Here is a 15,098-nt window from a genome sequence, read left to right on the forward strand (position 1 = left end):
TTGGGTGGACTACATATTGGAGCTTATATTATAGTAGATATCCCAAACAGAAACAGATGACCTTAATATCATCTGCCCTATTGATCATAAGGTCTGAAAAGGTCTGAAAGGGGAGCTAGATATAAAACTTTTCTTTTCTACTGACCTCAAAATATTGAGCTGTATGTAAAGATGCCAGACCCATGGCTAAATTTAATCTCTTGTCTGGAACTATTCCATCCACGCTGACTTGAGACAACCTTCCCAGTGCTTCAGCTCGACAAAGAAGAGATTCTAAATCTGGTGAAACATCAGTTAGACTTTGAACGTCTCTGGGGGGTGAAAAAGTGAAGCTACGCATAAACAGAGCAACATTATTGATCAGCATAAAGTAAAAATTTCCCTTTCAAACCTTGTGGTCATCTGTTTCTGTGGCCTACGGTTAACGAGGGTGTCATGTGGCAAGCACAACAATTAACCGCCTTTACTTTTCCCCAACTAATGTCAGGTACCCATTAGAGCTGGGTGGACTCAGAGGCGCCCAGAGATCTTGATTATTAAAAATCGTAGTCTTCACCAGGATTTGAACCCGGAGCCCCCAGTTTGGAAGTCAATCGCTTTACCGCTCAGCCACCGCGCCTCCCTATTGATCAAGAGGGCGGAGCATATTGATGAAAGTGTGGGCTATATTATATTGATCAGGTGAGATATATTGATCATCTCCCAATAATCATCTAGTCATTTCAAACAGAAGACAGCAATGGTCAATCAAGAAATCATATGAATATGTTAATAAGCGGATGTATTCCATCTGAACCAAAAAAGTTCCTTAAATTTACTACAACACCCCCCCACAAGCACACACATTCTGCTTTGGTCTTATTACAATATATGTAACGAAAACAAAATGGAGACTTTATCCTATTCAGTTGACAGAATGAGTAGAAGCTCTATTTAATACATTCAACAGGCCAGGCAGCAGAAAGATGGGAGGTAAGCCAGGTGGATGGAAGTTGGTGTTCAATAAATGGCTTACTTTCTCAATAATTTATTATACAGTGTTTGAATGAACTAAGAAACAGACATTTATTTCTTATAAGCAAGACATGTCTCAAGTAAGAAGACATTTAAGACATCAATATCTTATTTCTAACCTTATGTCTGGTTGTAGTCCAGGCTGCTCTTTATAATTCTAAAACACAGACAAAAAAAAGTATAAAATATTAATATGCTATGTTACTCGACAGAGGCGTAGTGAGCAAAACGTGCGCCAGGGGCAAGAAACTTTATTGGCGCCCCACTCCCCCATTTTCCATGAACATCACATCGAAATATAGGCTTTTAAATAAAAAATTATTTAATAATAATATATAATACAAATAACCTTAGAATGTATTACCTAACTAAAATATCTACAATAATTCTTTTTTGGCACCTCAATGTGTGTGGTGCACTCCTGTGGGTGGCGCCCAGGTGCATCGTGTCCCCCCTTCACTACGCCTCTGCTACTGGACACACATCATCATAAGTTTGTTGTAAACAGTAGCTATAAACACCAAGAAATGGGAAGAACCTACAGCTCTTAAACTCTTAGATGGATTTTAACCTATTACAAAACTTACTTTTATATCAAATTTCTTTAATTTGACCCAATGGTCCAAGTAGTCAGGGCTGAAATCCATATCAGGCTGAATTAGAGAGATAGGACCGTCCAGTCTAGCATGCACATATCTGGCATACTCTAACAAAGTCAAAATGGGAAAAACCATTAACGAACATATTTAACAATAGAAGAACCAATGGATATCAAATGTTATCTTTGTATTTAAAAAAAAAAATATCATAAGAATCGTGGGAAATTACCCACTTTTAAGATTTAATCAAATTCATATATTTGGGGTTCTGCTATGTCTCAAGACACAAAGTTGTTTATTTAGCATACACAATTTTTGTGTATGTTTTTGCAGATCACAATCAAGAAATATGACCTCACTATCCAAGTCATTTGATTTCAATTCAAGATAGTGTTTACCCTAGGAGCTTTACCCCATCTAAAGGTGAAAACTTTAAGCATCAGTCAGAGTTAATGTAGCAGTATGTGTTGACCATTTAGTCAGTGTTAATATAGCAGTATGTGTTGAACATTCAGTCAGTGTTAATGTAGCAGTATGTGTTGACCATTTAGTCAGTGTTAATATAGCAGTATGTGTTGAACATTCAGTCAGTGTTAATGTAGCAGTATGTGTTTAACATTCAGTCAGTGTTAATGTAGCAGTATGTGTTGACCATTCAGTCAGTATTAACACATTAGTCAGTGTAAAAGTATTGATCACTTACCACGTAGATAGTGAGCTTTTACATGTTCAGGTGAAGCCTTGATAACAGGAATGTTACTGACCATCAGCTGACCATGAGAAACAACAAGAGTTATTTATTACAAAACTTATCCGGCTACCTTACTTAGACGTAGCTCCTCCCACACAATTTGGCTGCTAGCAATAAAAGTACAAGATAAGCTGCTTGCAGCAAAACAATATTTAAAACATCAAGAAAACAAGATTAGCTGCAAAAAAAAAACATTGACATAACAAAAGCAAAGATTTGCGTGATATAGTACCATACGCACAGAAAGAGTTAAAAGAATCACTTACCTTGGTTGTATCTTTAAGACCTTCATAAAACTGACCGAGGATAATTTTAGAGGCTGCCTTCATGTACTGACAATTAGTATTGTAGGGGTCACCTGATACACAGTTCTAGAGAGATGAAGTGACGCTATTAGTCAAGGTTTAGGCAAATAAAATAAAATAGATTATGTAGTGTATGACAAGGAAATAATTATTATAATGAAAATTTAATTTATATAGTGCTGTTAACACAAATGTAGGCTCAAGGCACTATGATAACAGAACAAACATAAACACAGGAGTTCAAATGAAAATTTATCTAAAATTTGTTTGGAACAGACAGGTTTTAATTATTTTCTTGAATGTAGTGAAGCATGTTGGTTGACTGAGATCAATGGGGAGTGAGTTCCAAACTTTCAGTCCTTGCACTGATCAACCACCATACTGTAACTTTTGAGGATAAAATTGTCACAACTAGAAGCATTAACCATGGAGTGAAAGCTTTCTGATGGACATATGGAGTGATTGGATCACTAAGCTACAAGGGCATTTCTTTGTTAAAGATGCACTGATAACAAAATGTGGCCACATTAGAGCAGATTCTTGCATTCACTGGAAGCCATTGGAGTGTGCACAAAAAAGCTGTGGCAGTGCTTTCTTAGGACTAATTGTGTAACATTGTTCTAAATTCGCCGCAGCGTAGCGATATTGTCATCAGGTATACCTGCTAGAAGAAGCCAACGTGGGAGAGAATCAATGCCACAACTAGTTTTTTTTGTTGACTCCGTTGAGAAAAATAAATACTATATCACAACTCAAAATTTTAAAATCTATGCCAATCAGTGCTTCAATACTCTCAGTCATGCCAGTCAGTGCTTACATGATCTAAACAGCCTCAGTCATTATTCACACATCAAGTAAGAATCTCAAAATGAATCACCATCATCAAACTCCATTTGAATGAGGGCTTGAGAGCTTCAAACTCTCTCCTGCGAAACCCTGGATAGAAAAAACCCATCTGTTTTGTGCAGTGCATGAATGTCACCATACAGCTCAAAACTTATAAGGTGAATCTGTCTCTATGGACAAAAATTAGCTAAACATTTACAACCAATTTACATTCTCTTAAAAAAACCAAAATACACTGAAAAAAAAACAAACAAACAGAAGAAAGCACTGGACAAACTTTAATATAGATGTCCATGCACCTTTTATAAAAGATTGATTGGTAAGAGGGATGCAGAAGCAGAGGTCATAATCTTCAAATACAAAAACAAAATTTAATAAAATACTCTGAAAGACACAAAGATAAAGGCACATTCCTCGTCCCATATGCTAGGACAAATTTGTACAAATACTCCTTCTTCCCTAGTGCTATTAGAGCATGGAATGGGTTGCCTGAGCTAGCCAGGAAAACCAGTGACTTGGCAGAATTTAAGTCATTGGTTAATATGCATTACTAAATGCATGACGCGTAGGACGTAATCATCTTCTTTTTTGAAGTAACGTCTGTATTATATAAGATAAGATGATAAGAATATTGAGATTTTACCTGGCTTTCTAAAATAAAAGCAGTGAGATTCATGACAAACAAATATGTACAGTTGATTAGAGTAACACCTTTGGTAAAATCATTAAATTTAGAAACCCTACTGGATAGAAGAAGACTTAAAAGTAAAGTAGCTATTATACATAAAACACTGAACCATAATCTTCAAATACAAAAACAGAATGTAATAAAATACTCAGAAAGACACAAAGATAAAGGCACATTCCTCATTCTATATGCTAGGGCAATGTCGCACAAGTGCTCCTTCTTCCTAGTGCTATTAGAGCAATGAATGGGTTGCCTGAGCCAGCCAGGAAAACCAATGACTTGGCAGAATTTAGGTCATTGATTTATGATTGATTAACCATGCATGACAAGATTGACCTAGAGACACGCGTAGTAAGTAATCATCTTCTCTTTTGATGTGATGTTAGTCTTTTATAGGATAAATTAAGATAAGATAAAACCTAAAAAATCCTAATTTTCTGCTATTTAATAAAGTCACAAGAAAAAAAAAGACCTACTATTAAGTACCTCATAATCTAAGATGGCTGCCTGGTGCTCTCCTGTGGTGAAAAGTAAATTCCCTCTAAGATTATACACCATGGTATTGTTGGGCTGTATGAGCAGACTTTGGTTAAATCTGGCCAGTGCGCCTCGCACATTGCTGAGCTCTCTAAATTAAAAAAACACAAAATGATTAATTAATACCAATTTTGACACTTTTAAGTCATTCTAACATTGTTACCAATTGTGACACTTTTAAGTCTTTATATTGATACAATTTTAAGCAAGACTTCATTTCAAACAATCAGTGTAAACTTGTGCGGTGATGAAGGCAGGTAGAAGAGCTATACAAATGTGGGGAAACAAAAGGGAACACTTACTTGAAGCCTTGAGCTAGACTCAGCACTGCCCCTAGGTGGTTAGGGTTCTCTTTAATGACTTCCTTAAACACTTCCACAGCATTCTAAAAGAAATGATGGTGCATACATATTTAAATCACATGACAAAAGTTTAACATACATTCAGTCATGTTCTCTATTAATGAGGACATGAGAAGATCTATGAAGCTCGTCAAATGGACCTTCACATGTCAAGAACAAGGTGTTACATACATTCAGTCATGTTCTCTATTAGAGAGGACATGAGAAGATATATGAAGCTTGTCAAATGGACCTTCAGGACAAGTACTATTGATCTCTGTAGATAGTAAAAAGGATCTCTGGGAATAAAAAAAAATGAACATCTAGAACTGGTAATGTGAACTCTGGTAGAGTTGAGTCATTAACCTCTGGTAGAGTTGAGTCATTAACCTCTGGTAGAGTTGAGTCATTAACCTCAGGTATACTTGAGCCATTAACCTCTGGTACAGTTGAGCCATTAACCTCTGGTAGAGTTGAGTCATTAACCTCTGGTAGAGTTGAGTTATTATTATTAACCTCTGGTAGAGTTGAGCCATTAACCTCTGGTACAGTTGAGTCAGAAACCTCTGGTAAAGTTGAGCAGTTAACCTCTGGTAGAGTTGAGCCATTAACCTCTGGTAGAGTTGAGCCATTAACCTCTGGTAGAGTTGAGCCATTAACCTCTGGTAGAGTTAAGCCATTAACCTCTGGTAGAGTTGAGTCATTAACCTCAGGGACAAGTACAATGGAGAGCTTTTTTAGATTGGCACCTGGAATTCTCCAATTTATAGATTGCACCTCTAAATCCAGTGGAGTGGACTTCTGGGACTGGTAAAGTGAAAGTGGTTATAGGAAAAAGCCAGGAAGAGCCAAGTCGAGGAATCCGTATAAAACCAAGAAGGTTGTTAAAAGTTGGCAACAGAGTACTCTGGGTGATAAAGATAGAGACCTATCATCAATTGACTGAAGCATATAGCCTTAGCTAACGGACAAATTGAAATAACCTTAATTAACATACTGACTAAATGGGATAACATTAATTAAAATACTGACTAAATCAGATAACCTTAATTAACATATAAAATAGAGCAGTGAGATTCATAACAAACAAAATATTCACATTTTACTAGAGTAACACCTTTAGTAAAATCATTAAATTTAGAAAGCCTTCAGGATAGAAGACTCAAAACTTAAGTAGCAATTATACTTAAAACACTGAACCATAATCTTCAAATACAAAAACAAAATCTAATAAAATACTCAAAAAGACACCAAGATAAAAGCACATTCCTCATTCCAATATATGCTAGGATAAATTTGTACAAATGCTCCTTCTTACCTAATGCTATTAGAGCATGGAATGGGTTGCCTGAGGTAGCCAGGAAAACCAGTGACTTGGCAGAATTGAGGTCATTGGTTAATATGCATGACTGAATGCATGACGCGTAGTACGTAATGATCTTCTTTTTTGAAGCAATGTCTGTATTATATAAGATAAGAGACTGACTAGCTTACTAAATCAGATAATCTTAACATACTGACAAAAAACAACCTCACCCTGACTTTTCCTCTGTAGTATAGAGCCAGGCCCAAATGAAAATGTGACATGATCCGAATGCTTTCATCAGGTGACTGGACATTCTTGCGGAAATCCTGTTCTGCCAGAGAAAAGTTCTAGAAGAAGAAAAATATCTCAAGGGTTGAATTGAACCCATTGTGCGTGCTGGCAGACTTTCTGTAGTAAATCATGTGTGTGTGTGCTTGTGTGTTATGGATAACTCTGTGTGGAAACGGGGACCCAACTGAACAGCAATGTGTAAGACTAAATGTAGTATCGAAAAAAAAAGTTACTGTAAAAGACACGGAAAGAGCAAGAGGATTAATTTCCTAAGACTATTGGCATCATGGGAAAAAAAAACAATGTAGATGACATATAGTTAAAAGGACCAGAATAAAAACTTGTGATGTAAATTATCTGGAAGTTTCATTTCTTTTTTTTCTCAAGTAGTTACTAGAAGAGGTAAACGTTATATATAATTATATATTATTACATTATATATAAAGGAAGCCCTCTAGTCGTCAAGGGCAGTCACAACTGTGGAAGTAAAATTATTAGTTTGGTTTTAGATTTATGATTTATTTGATTTATTCATTAAAAAGTTCAGAATTTTTATTCCTGCATTTGTTCATTTTGAAGTCAAGTTGGTTATTTGAGGAGGAAAAATCTGCAATTGAACTAAAACCTCGGCTGGACAGTTATTTACCTCCATTAACAAGCTAATCACTCCTCGAAGAAAGTAGATCTTAGGCAAGGGTTTTAATTTCAGTGCTGTTGTTGCATCATTGTAAGCTTCCTGATAGTGATGCATCATCAAAAACATCTGAAACAGTGATTTAAAAAAAAAAATAATATGGAAACTATTTTGAAAATTTTTTTTATTTATCTGCTATGTTTAAATATGCCTGTTGTGTGGTAAGCACTCTTGACTGTCATCTCGAAGGTTTTAACCCTGCCTGACACTATTCCCATTCAACCTGTAGGAGGTTTGTGCTAGGAAGCACTAATCTTTAATTCTTAAGAAAGAACATCGAAAACATATAAAACAAAAACATTTTTTTTTTATTAAAACTTAATTCAATTGTAAAGATAAATTATAAAAAAAAAAAAAAGGGTATTACGTCTCCTTGCCTTTATTAGAAGTGACTTAAATAATGTTAAATAATGAAAATAAAAAGATTGAAACGTAGCCGATTAATTTTTTCTCTAAACTAGTTCCAGCAAATATTGTCTGTTTAAGGAGAACTGGGAAAGATGTGTCCTTTTCAATTCACCTTCACAAACCTAACCCTAATTTAAGGCTTAATTAATTATAATTAATTATTTGGAGGTGTGGTAGCTGAGAGGTGAAGAGCTCAGCTTCTGAACCAAGGGGAGGGGTCCCGGCTTCGAATCCTGGAATTTTTAAATTTCAGGATAGATAGGGTGCCCCTGAGTCCACTCAGCTCTAATAGGTACCTGAAATTACTATCATTAGTTTGGGAAAAGTAAAGGTTTTGCTGGCCACATGAAACCCTTGTAGGTCACAAAAACAGATGTCCTTTACATCATCTGCCCCATAGATGGCAATGGGAACTTTACTTTTAGAAACGTTTACAAAAGACCTTAATGCAAATAAAGAAAAATTGTCATGCTTCTAGCTTGTGGAGAGCTTAAATAACAAAATTCAGTGAGAAAATATTTGATTAGTTCATTGTTCTATCCATCCAATTTTTTCCTTAAACCCAGCATCACTGCTGTACAGAGGAATTCAAATCAATATAAAAGTTTTGAATAAAAAAATATCAAACAAAAGAAACAAAAAAAGAATAAAACAAACTTCTGCTCTGTGTATGTACATATCTGGACGTGTCTGACCTGTATCTAGGTCAATGGCCTTATGAAAATCATTGAGAGCTTTCTGGGCGATGCCTTGACTCTGTAAATGAAAATTTAGAAACTAAATTATAAAATAGCCTCCATAATAAATTGCTTTCATTAAATTTTTATGAGCTATTAAAAGTTTTTTTATCATAATGTTTCACTAGATGCCTTTGCACTTTACAAAGTTTCATCAGAATTTTTCAAAGTTTAATCAGAATGCTTTTCTAGACTTCTTTTTAAAAACCAAAGCTTGATTAAAATGTTTTACTAGACTCCTATGCACTTTACAAAGTATCAGAATTTTTCAAAGGACATATACAAGCTAAGGATGGCTGCCTGGTCGTGCGGTTTGCGCGCTGGACTGTCGTTCGGATTTATCGACGGTCGAGGGTTCAAACCCTGCCCGCTCCCATCCCCCGTCGTCCTGCGGGAGGTTTGGACTAGGAAGTAAACTATCTTCAACTCTGAAGGAACATCCGAAACATGTAAAACATAAAACATTTTACAACAAGCAAAGTTTAATCATGATGTTTTTCTGACTTCTTTTTAAAAAACAAAGCACTATACAAAATTTGATCAGAATTTTTCACCAGACTCCTTTGAACTTAGCAAAGTTTAATTAGAATTTTTCACTAGACTTCTATGTGAAAACCATAGTTTGATTAAAATATTTCGCTAGACTCTTATGCACTATAAAAAGTTCAATGAGAATTTTTCACTAGAAATATATGATGTACATAATGCAATAGAATAGGCAAACATTCTGTTGTACAGTAGGTCAAGATTATTTTGTGAAGTAGGCTTTAGTTCTATTGTTTAATAGGCTAACATTTATCTAATTGTTCAATTATATTACCTTGCACAATAGACCTACATTTTTTAAAACTAAGATTATAAAGGGACATAAGTAAATTTACTTTTTAAAACTTTTAAGAAAACTGAATAATCATTTGATGTTGTTACCTGAAGTCCCTTCCTAGTGTAGGCAACACCTCTACCAAAGTAGGCCATTGCAGCCGTCGGATCATTCTTAAAATAAAGAAATAAATTATGTGTAAACATTATTAAAATGTCCTACTAAGGGCAGAGTGGTTTAGACCTCAGCTGTGTTATGGAGTGTATGTGTGTGTTTCAGTGCCATTTTTTCTTCTTTTTTTTAAATAGGTGCCGGTACCCAGTGATGGTTTGCCTAACTTTCAATTACTAATAAATTAATAATAAACGTTAAAATACAAGTAATAATTTTCCCCACATTGAAAAAGGTGCCGGTACGCAGTGCCAGTGCGTAGTGTCACCAAAAAAAGCACTGGTGTGTTTCCAAGGTAATGACGAGAGAATGGGACGTGAATATTGTTGGTTGGGTAGGCTGGAGCATTTCTGATGATACCATGAGCTGCTTTGTCATAATGAACATTAATTTGAGTCTGAAGGAGAGGGGGGAGTTTTTCAAGAAACTGGAGACAGTAGAGACATGCTTTTTGTTGCAAGTTAGATGTTTGTTTAAATGTTATTTTATTTGTGTTTCTGTAACCTACTCTCAAGTTGAATCATGTAAACAGTGTTACTAAAAGTTACATTGGATTTTTTTGGTTTATAAAAGCTTATTTTATTAAGAATTAAACATGCCTACATACTTTTTATTTGGGATTTAGAGACTGGACAGATGACCCTAGGTTACCCACAAAATGGCTATCTAAAAACTGAAAGGCAGTTGGTCAATGTACTGACCACACAAGGTTCTGTTAATCATCAGGAAACAGATGAGCTTAACCATTTCCTCACCTCAGACTCAAGAAGCAAGTGGCTTCTCAGACCTATTAAAAACATTTTCCTCTTCCTTCCAGTGGCTTTAATACGAGTATGTTAAAGTATGAACTGATATCATCAGCCGTTAGGATCTTTATTATCACAAGTTACTCTTTTAATTATTAAGTCTCCTATTTTTATAGTTGTAATAGCGTACTACAAAAAGATATTTCAATTTTGATTGACAAGAATTAATTTATCACTTTCTGAGTTTATTTATGAAGAGCTTCTGGTCAGCTTTTTGCTGCTGAGCAGTTTGGTTCTTATGCAGCAAGTGTCGTGGAAAAATAAGCTGTTCTCATTGATGCTACAATACAGGTTTATGGTTATGCTTGGATGTTGAAGTTAAACTCATAAAGTCTGTCTCAGATAGATTTATGCTGAACAAATGGATGGATGCATTTTGGACCTTCACATGGGTTCAAACCCAACCGTCCTGCTGGAGGTTTGGGCTGGGACATAATAACCTTCATTTCTGAAGGAAGGTCAGAAAAGTCAAGCCGTCAAATCAATTTGAAATTTTATTTCCTTAAAAAGTTTTTTAAAAAGACAAAACTGAGAATTTGAGTTAAATGATTGGTTAGTAAAAAAAAAGTTGGAATCTTCAGACTTACAGCTATAACTGATGTAAATTGTTCTATTGCCTTATCTATGTTGCCCAGATTAAGCAATGCAATAGCAGTAGCTGAAATGGAAATAATTATTATTTTTTTTGTAATGTACATTTTAAATTTCTAAAAGATACTTTGCCTTTAATATTTTAATTAACAAGCAAGATCAGACAGACACATTGGAATGTGTGAGCTGAAGAACATTAATAATTTTCAAAATCTATTGCCTTTCTACAAGCAGACTACTCCTCATTCAATTAGTAATATTGACTTTTTGTTTAAAATATTCTACCATTCCCTGTTATGGATTCCTGTTATTACTATTCAGTTCAATTTTGAACATTTTTAATTAAAAAAAAATATTTAAATAATTTCATTTTCTGGCCATTACTAACTGTATTAGAAAAAAAAACCTCAAGTATTTGAATTCAAAGAAGCTAAAACAATTCTCCTACAGGGCTAATAAAAACTAATTAAAAAAAAATAAAACATTTTTCATTTCAATTCTAATGTTGAGATTTTACCAACTCTGTGATCCAGTGTCTCATCCCCTGTCAGTAACTGCAACAACTGCTTATCCTCAATGGTTTCCACTGATTCCTAGGAGGAAATATTTTCATATCATATATAATAAATGTAGTAACATAATCTCATCGGCAACTATTGTGATAACATAACATAATTTCATAACCAACTACTGTGATAACATAAAATAATCTTTAGAATAAGATACCATTGTGATAACATACATCTCTTTGAAATTGTTTCCTTTTATACAGCCGTTGAAATAACAAAAGCCTTTGGCCATCTAATCCTTGTTTCACCTTGTTATCTACAGTGTACTGCCTTGAAAGACTAAAATGCAACTGTAGTGGAACTGGGCCACCAAATGAAGCTGTAGTGGAACTGCGTCACCAAATGAAGCTATAGTGGAACTGGGCCACCAAATGAAGCTGTAGTGGAACTGGGCCACCAAATGAAGCTGTGGTGGAACTGGGCCAACAAATGAAGCTGGTTTAATTACTAACATATGTTAGGAATGTTTTAACTCAGAAATGCCCAAATGTGGGTGAAATATGGCAAAGATCCAGCCCACTGAAACTTTTGCTTTTAGAAAGCCGCAGAGGCTTGGTTTCTGACAATTTTTAGAAGTGTGTATATAAGTCCCTCAGATGGAATAAGATTAGAAACACTCTTTGAACTCCTACGTAGACAGTTGTTTTGGTTTGAAATGTTTAAGTGGTCATCTCCAATGAACACAGTTGTTTTGGTTTGAAATGTTCAAGCTGTGATCTCCAATGTAGAAAGTTGCTTTCTGTTTTATATTTTCAGCTCCTTTCACAATTTATTTATCTACACAGTTCAGATTTTTCGAAGTTTAATTGTTTCAGTCACATATTTGGGAGTTTGACTGAAAATTTTCTAAGGTAGAATTATATCAACATATGATGGCTTCCTTTGTTATCCAATAATAATAATAATCTTTATTGTCTGTATGGAAATTTGTCTTACAATTTGTGCATTACACCAAACAAAAAACATTATAACTATAAGAAACCAAAGTGTACATTCACACCAGACTCACTCATAATTTACATGTGACAAAGTTTATATCAGATTGTTCTTATTTAATGATTTGATTGCCAGGGGAACAAAAGAGTGTTAGTGTACTTATACTTATAGATAAACAAATGATGGCTACACTTGTAAATAAAAAAGTTTATTCAAAGTATTCTTTTTAGACCTTGCAGGGCAGACGATTTAAATGTCATCTGTTTCTACGGCCAATGGTTAACAAGGGTGTCATGTTGCCAACACAATGACCTTTACTTTCCCCTAACTAATGTCACGTACCCATTAGAGTTGGGTTAACGAGACATCCAAAAACTACAGAATTTCAATAACAGTTTGCACCAGGATTTGAGCCAGGAAATCCCTCAGCTCAGAACCTAAATGACTAACCATTCAGTCACACACACATCCACCATCCCAAAAATATGAGGGTACATCTATATGTTATTATTAAGTTTTTACCTCAATATCATGCAGACTGCACACATCATTGGCACAACTTCCTTTTTCTGCTTCATTAGTAGCACACAATCCTGGGGTCAAGGCCAGCGATGCATCAGTATCTAAATTAAGACATAACACACACACAAATTAATTTTTTAATTGAAAACATGCGGAATGAAATGGCACATGTAGATATGAGACATCTCTTTGAGATACTGATTTTAAACAGATTTCTTTTAAGACCTTGTGATCTACAGCTAGATGGTAAGTTTATCCGCATCAGTGGCAGATGTGACTATTATAAACAACAACTTTTACTTCTCAATGTATGCCAGGTTCCCACTTATGTAATTCATGATAACACAGACTAAGAATGCAAAATACCTAAGTGTTAAAATTAATGAAAAACTATCATGTAATCCCCATATTGATGAAACTATTAAAAAATCATACAAAGTATTAGGTTTATTAAAAGAAATATCTGCAAATCAAATAAGAATATAAAACTAATATATATATATAATATATATATATATATATATATATATATATATATATATATATATATATATATATATATATATATATATATATATATATATATATATATATATATATATATATTATTTAACCTTGGTTAGGCTAATAAAAGAATATGTATCTCTGTTTGGGACCATTCAACTCAAGACACATTTGATTAGAGTAACACCTTTAGTAAAATCACTAAACTTAGAAAAGGATTAAAAGACTTACAAGTAAAGTAGTAATTATACATCAAATAATGAACCAGAATCTTCAAAAACAAAAACAACTAATAAAATACTCAGAAAGTATTTTCCTAGTATTATTAGAGCATGGAATGGGTTGCCAGGAAAACCAATGACTAGGAAGAATTTAAGTTATTAATTAACATGCATGACTAGATTGACCTAGAAACACAAGTAGGACGTAATCATCTTCTTTTTTGAAGTAACATTTGTTCCTCATAAAGATAATAAAAGAGTCATAAAGGTGAACTTAGGGACATCTACAAAATTCTTAAGTTTAAAAGTCATCACTGGAATCCCAGCTCAAGACCTATAGGTTGAGAAGACAACTACTTTAACTCTTTCTCTCCTAACCGACGATACCAACGTTGATTCCATCAGAATGTGGTAAATAATTATGGAGAGAAAGAGTGAACACCCAGTCACCATGCAAACACAGGGATGAGGCTCATTGGATGGCTACCTAGTCATATGGTATATATACAATATACTCTGGACTGTCATCTTGATGGTCTAGTCCTGGGTTTGAACCCTCCCCACACCCCACCACAGCTTGAAAGACATTTGAGGAAAATGTGAAGAAAGACCAAGCTAGATATTGGGTCATTGTTAGTCACTTCATACAGTCAATCAAACTACATCATTGCCAGTTAATTTAACTAATGTTTAAAAAAATTGTATAGATTTTAATTATTTGTCAATGGAATTTCAAAATCCTTTCATCCCTTGGACTTAAATTCTTTTTCCATGGATTGGAAAGGATTTAACTAAAATTAACTTTTATATAGTGCTACTTTCATGCTTTTAGCATGCTCAGAGCACTATGGTCCAACCTCATTTGTGGACCAGTGGGGGGAGGAGGTGCTGCCTTTGGGCACCCAGTAAACAACTCTGCTCAAGTAAGGTGTCGAACCTCAAGCCCCTTTCATAGTTTGCCAAGACAAGCCAAGTTCAAGCATACTTCACCTCTCGACCACGCTTCCCCTAGTATCACTATCAGAAGGTTCTTTGTGTGTGCTGCTACATTGAGAGACTACAGTATCACAAATATATAGTGAAATTGATGGGTGATCATGTGAACTGTCATCTTATTGGTCTTTGGTTCTGCTACCATCCCTGCTTCTTACAGTTTTGGGTTTAAGGGGAAATAATCTTTGATGCTGTAGGAACATTCCAAATCATGTAAAACAAAACATATACTTCAACTTATAATAATGCAGATGGCAATGGAATATAAGATGTATCTATAACACTGAACATTCAAAGAATTATGAAACATAAAATCAATAATAAATACGTACCACATGTCACATGTGATATCTAAACTAGGTGTATCAACCCCCTCCCCTTTGAACAACCACTAGCTAGTACTCAATATATTTTTATTTATATGTAAATTCTTATATTACCATCATTC

The 15,098-nt window shown here is 34.6% G+C and overlaps 1 protein-coding gene across 2 annotated transcripts in view; it reads right to left on the bottom strand.

Annotated features, from left to right (window-relative positions):
* The window catches only part of LOC106073974 (tetratricopeptide repeat protein 13-like), a 37,811-nt gene that overhangs the window by 19,785 nt on the left and 2,928 nt on the right, over nucleotides 1–15,098 (bottom strand). The window contains exons 2-15 of one of the 2 annotated variants that reach the window (XM_056022708.1): nucleotides 12,933–13,033; nucleotides 11,423–11,498; nucleotides 10,902–10,972; nucleotides 9,445–9,510; nucleotides 8,438–8,536; nucleotides 7,325–7,441; nucleotides 6,618–6,734; nucleotides 5,043–5,125; nucleotides 4,690–4,831; nucleotides 2,631–2,735; nucleotides 2,317–2,383; nucleotides 1,602–1,720; nucleotides 1,134–1,171; nucleotides 146–311 (exon numbers count right to left, since the gene is read on the bottom strand). In XM_056022708.1, coding sequence (XP_055878683.1) covers nucleotides 146–311; nucleotides 1,134–1,171; nucleotides 1,602–1,720; nucleotides 2,317–2,383; nucleotides 2,631–2,735; nucleotides 4,690–4,831; nucleotides 5,043–5,125; nucleotides 6,618–6,734; nucleotides 7,325–7,441; nucleotides 8,438–8,536; nucleotides 9,445–9,510; nucleotides 10,902–10,972; nucleotides 11,423–11,498; nucleotides 12,933–13,033 — 1,367 coding nt within the window. Of the gene's footprint in view, nucleotides 1–145; nucleotides 312–1,133; nucleotides 1,172–1,601; nucleotides 1,721–2,316; nucleotides 2,384–2,630; nucleotides 2,736–4,689; nucleotides 4,832–5,042; nucleotides 5,126–6,617; nucleotides 6,735–7,324; nucleotides 7,442–8,437; nucleotides 8,537–9,444; nucleotides 9,511–10,901; nucleotides 10,973–11,422; nucleotides 11,499–12,932; nucleotides 13,034–15,098 lie in introns of those variants that run through there. The other variant, XM_056022709.1, reaches the window with a different exon arrangement.

The sequence above is a fragment of the Biomphalaria glabrata genome, chromosome 3, assembly GCF_947242115.1.
Source record: "Biomphalaria glabrata chromosome 3, xgBioGlab47.1, whole genome shotgun sequence".
In the NCBI taxonomy this organism is placed as follows: Eukaryota; Metazoa; Mollusca; class Gastropoda; family Planorbidae; genus Biomphalaria; species Biomphalaria glabrata.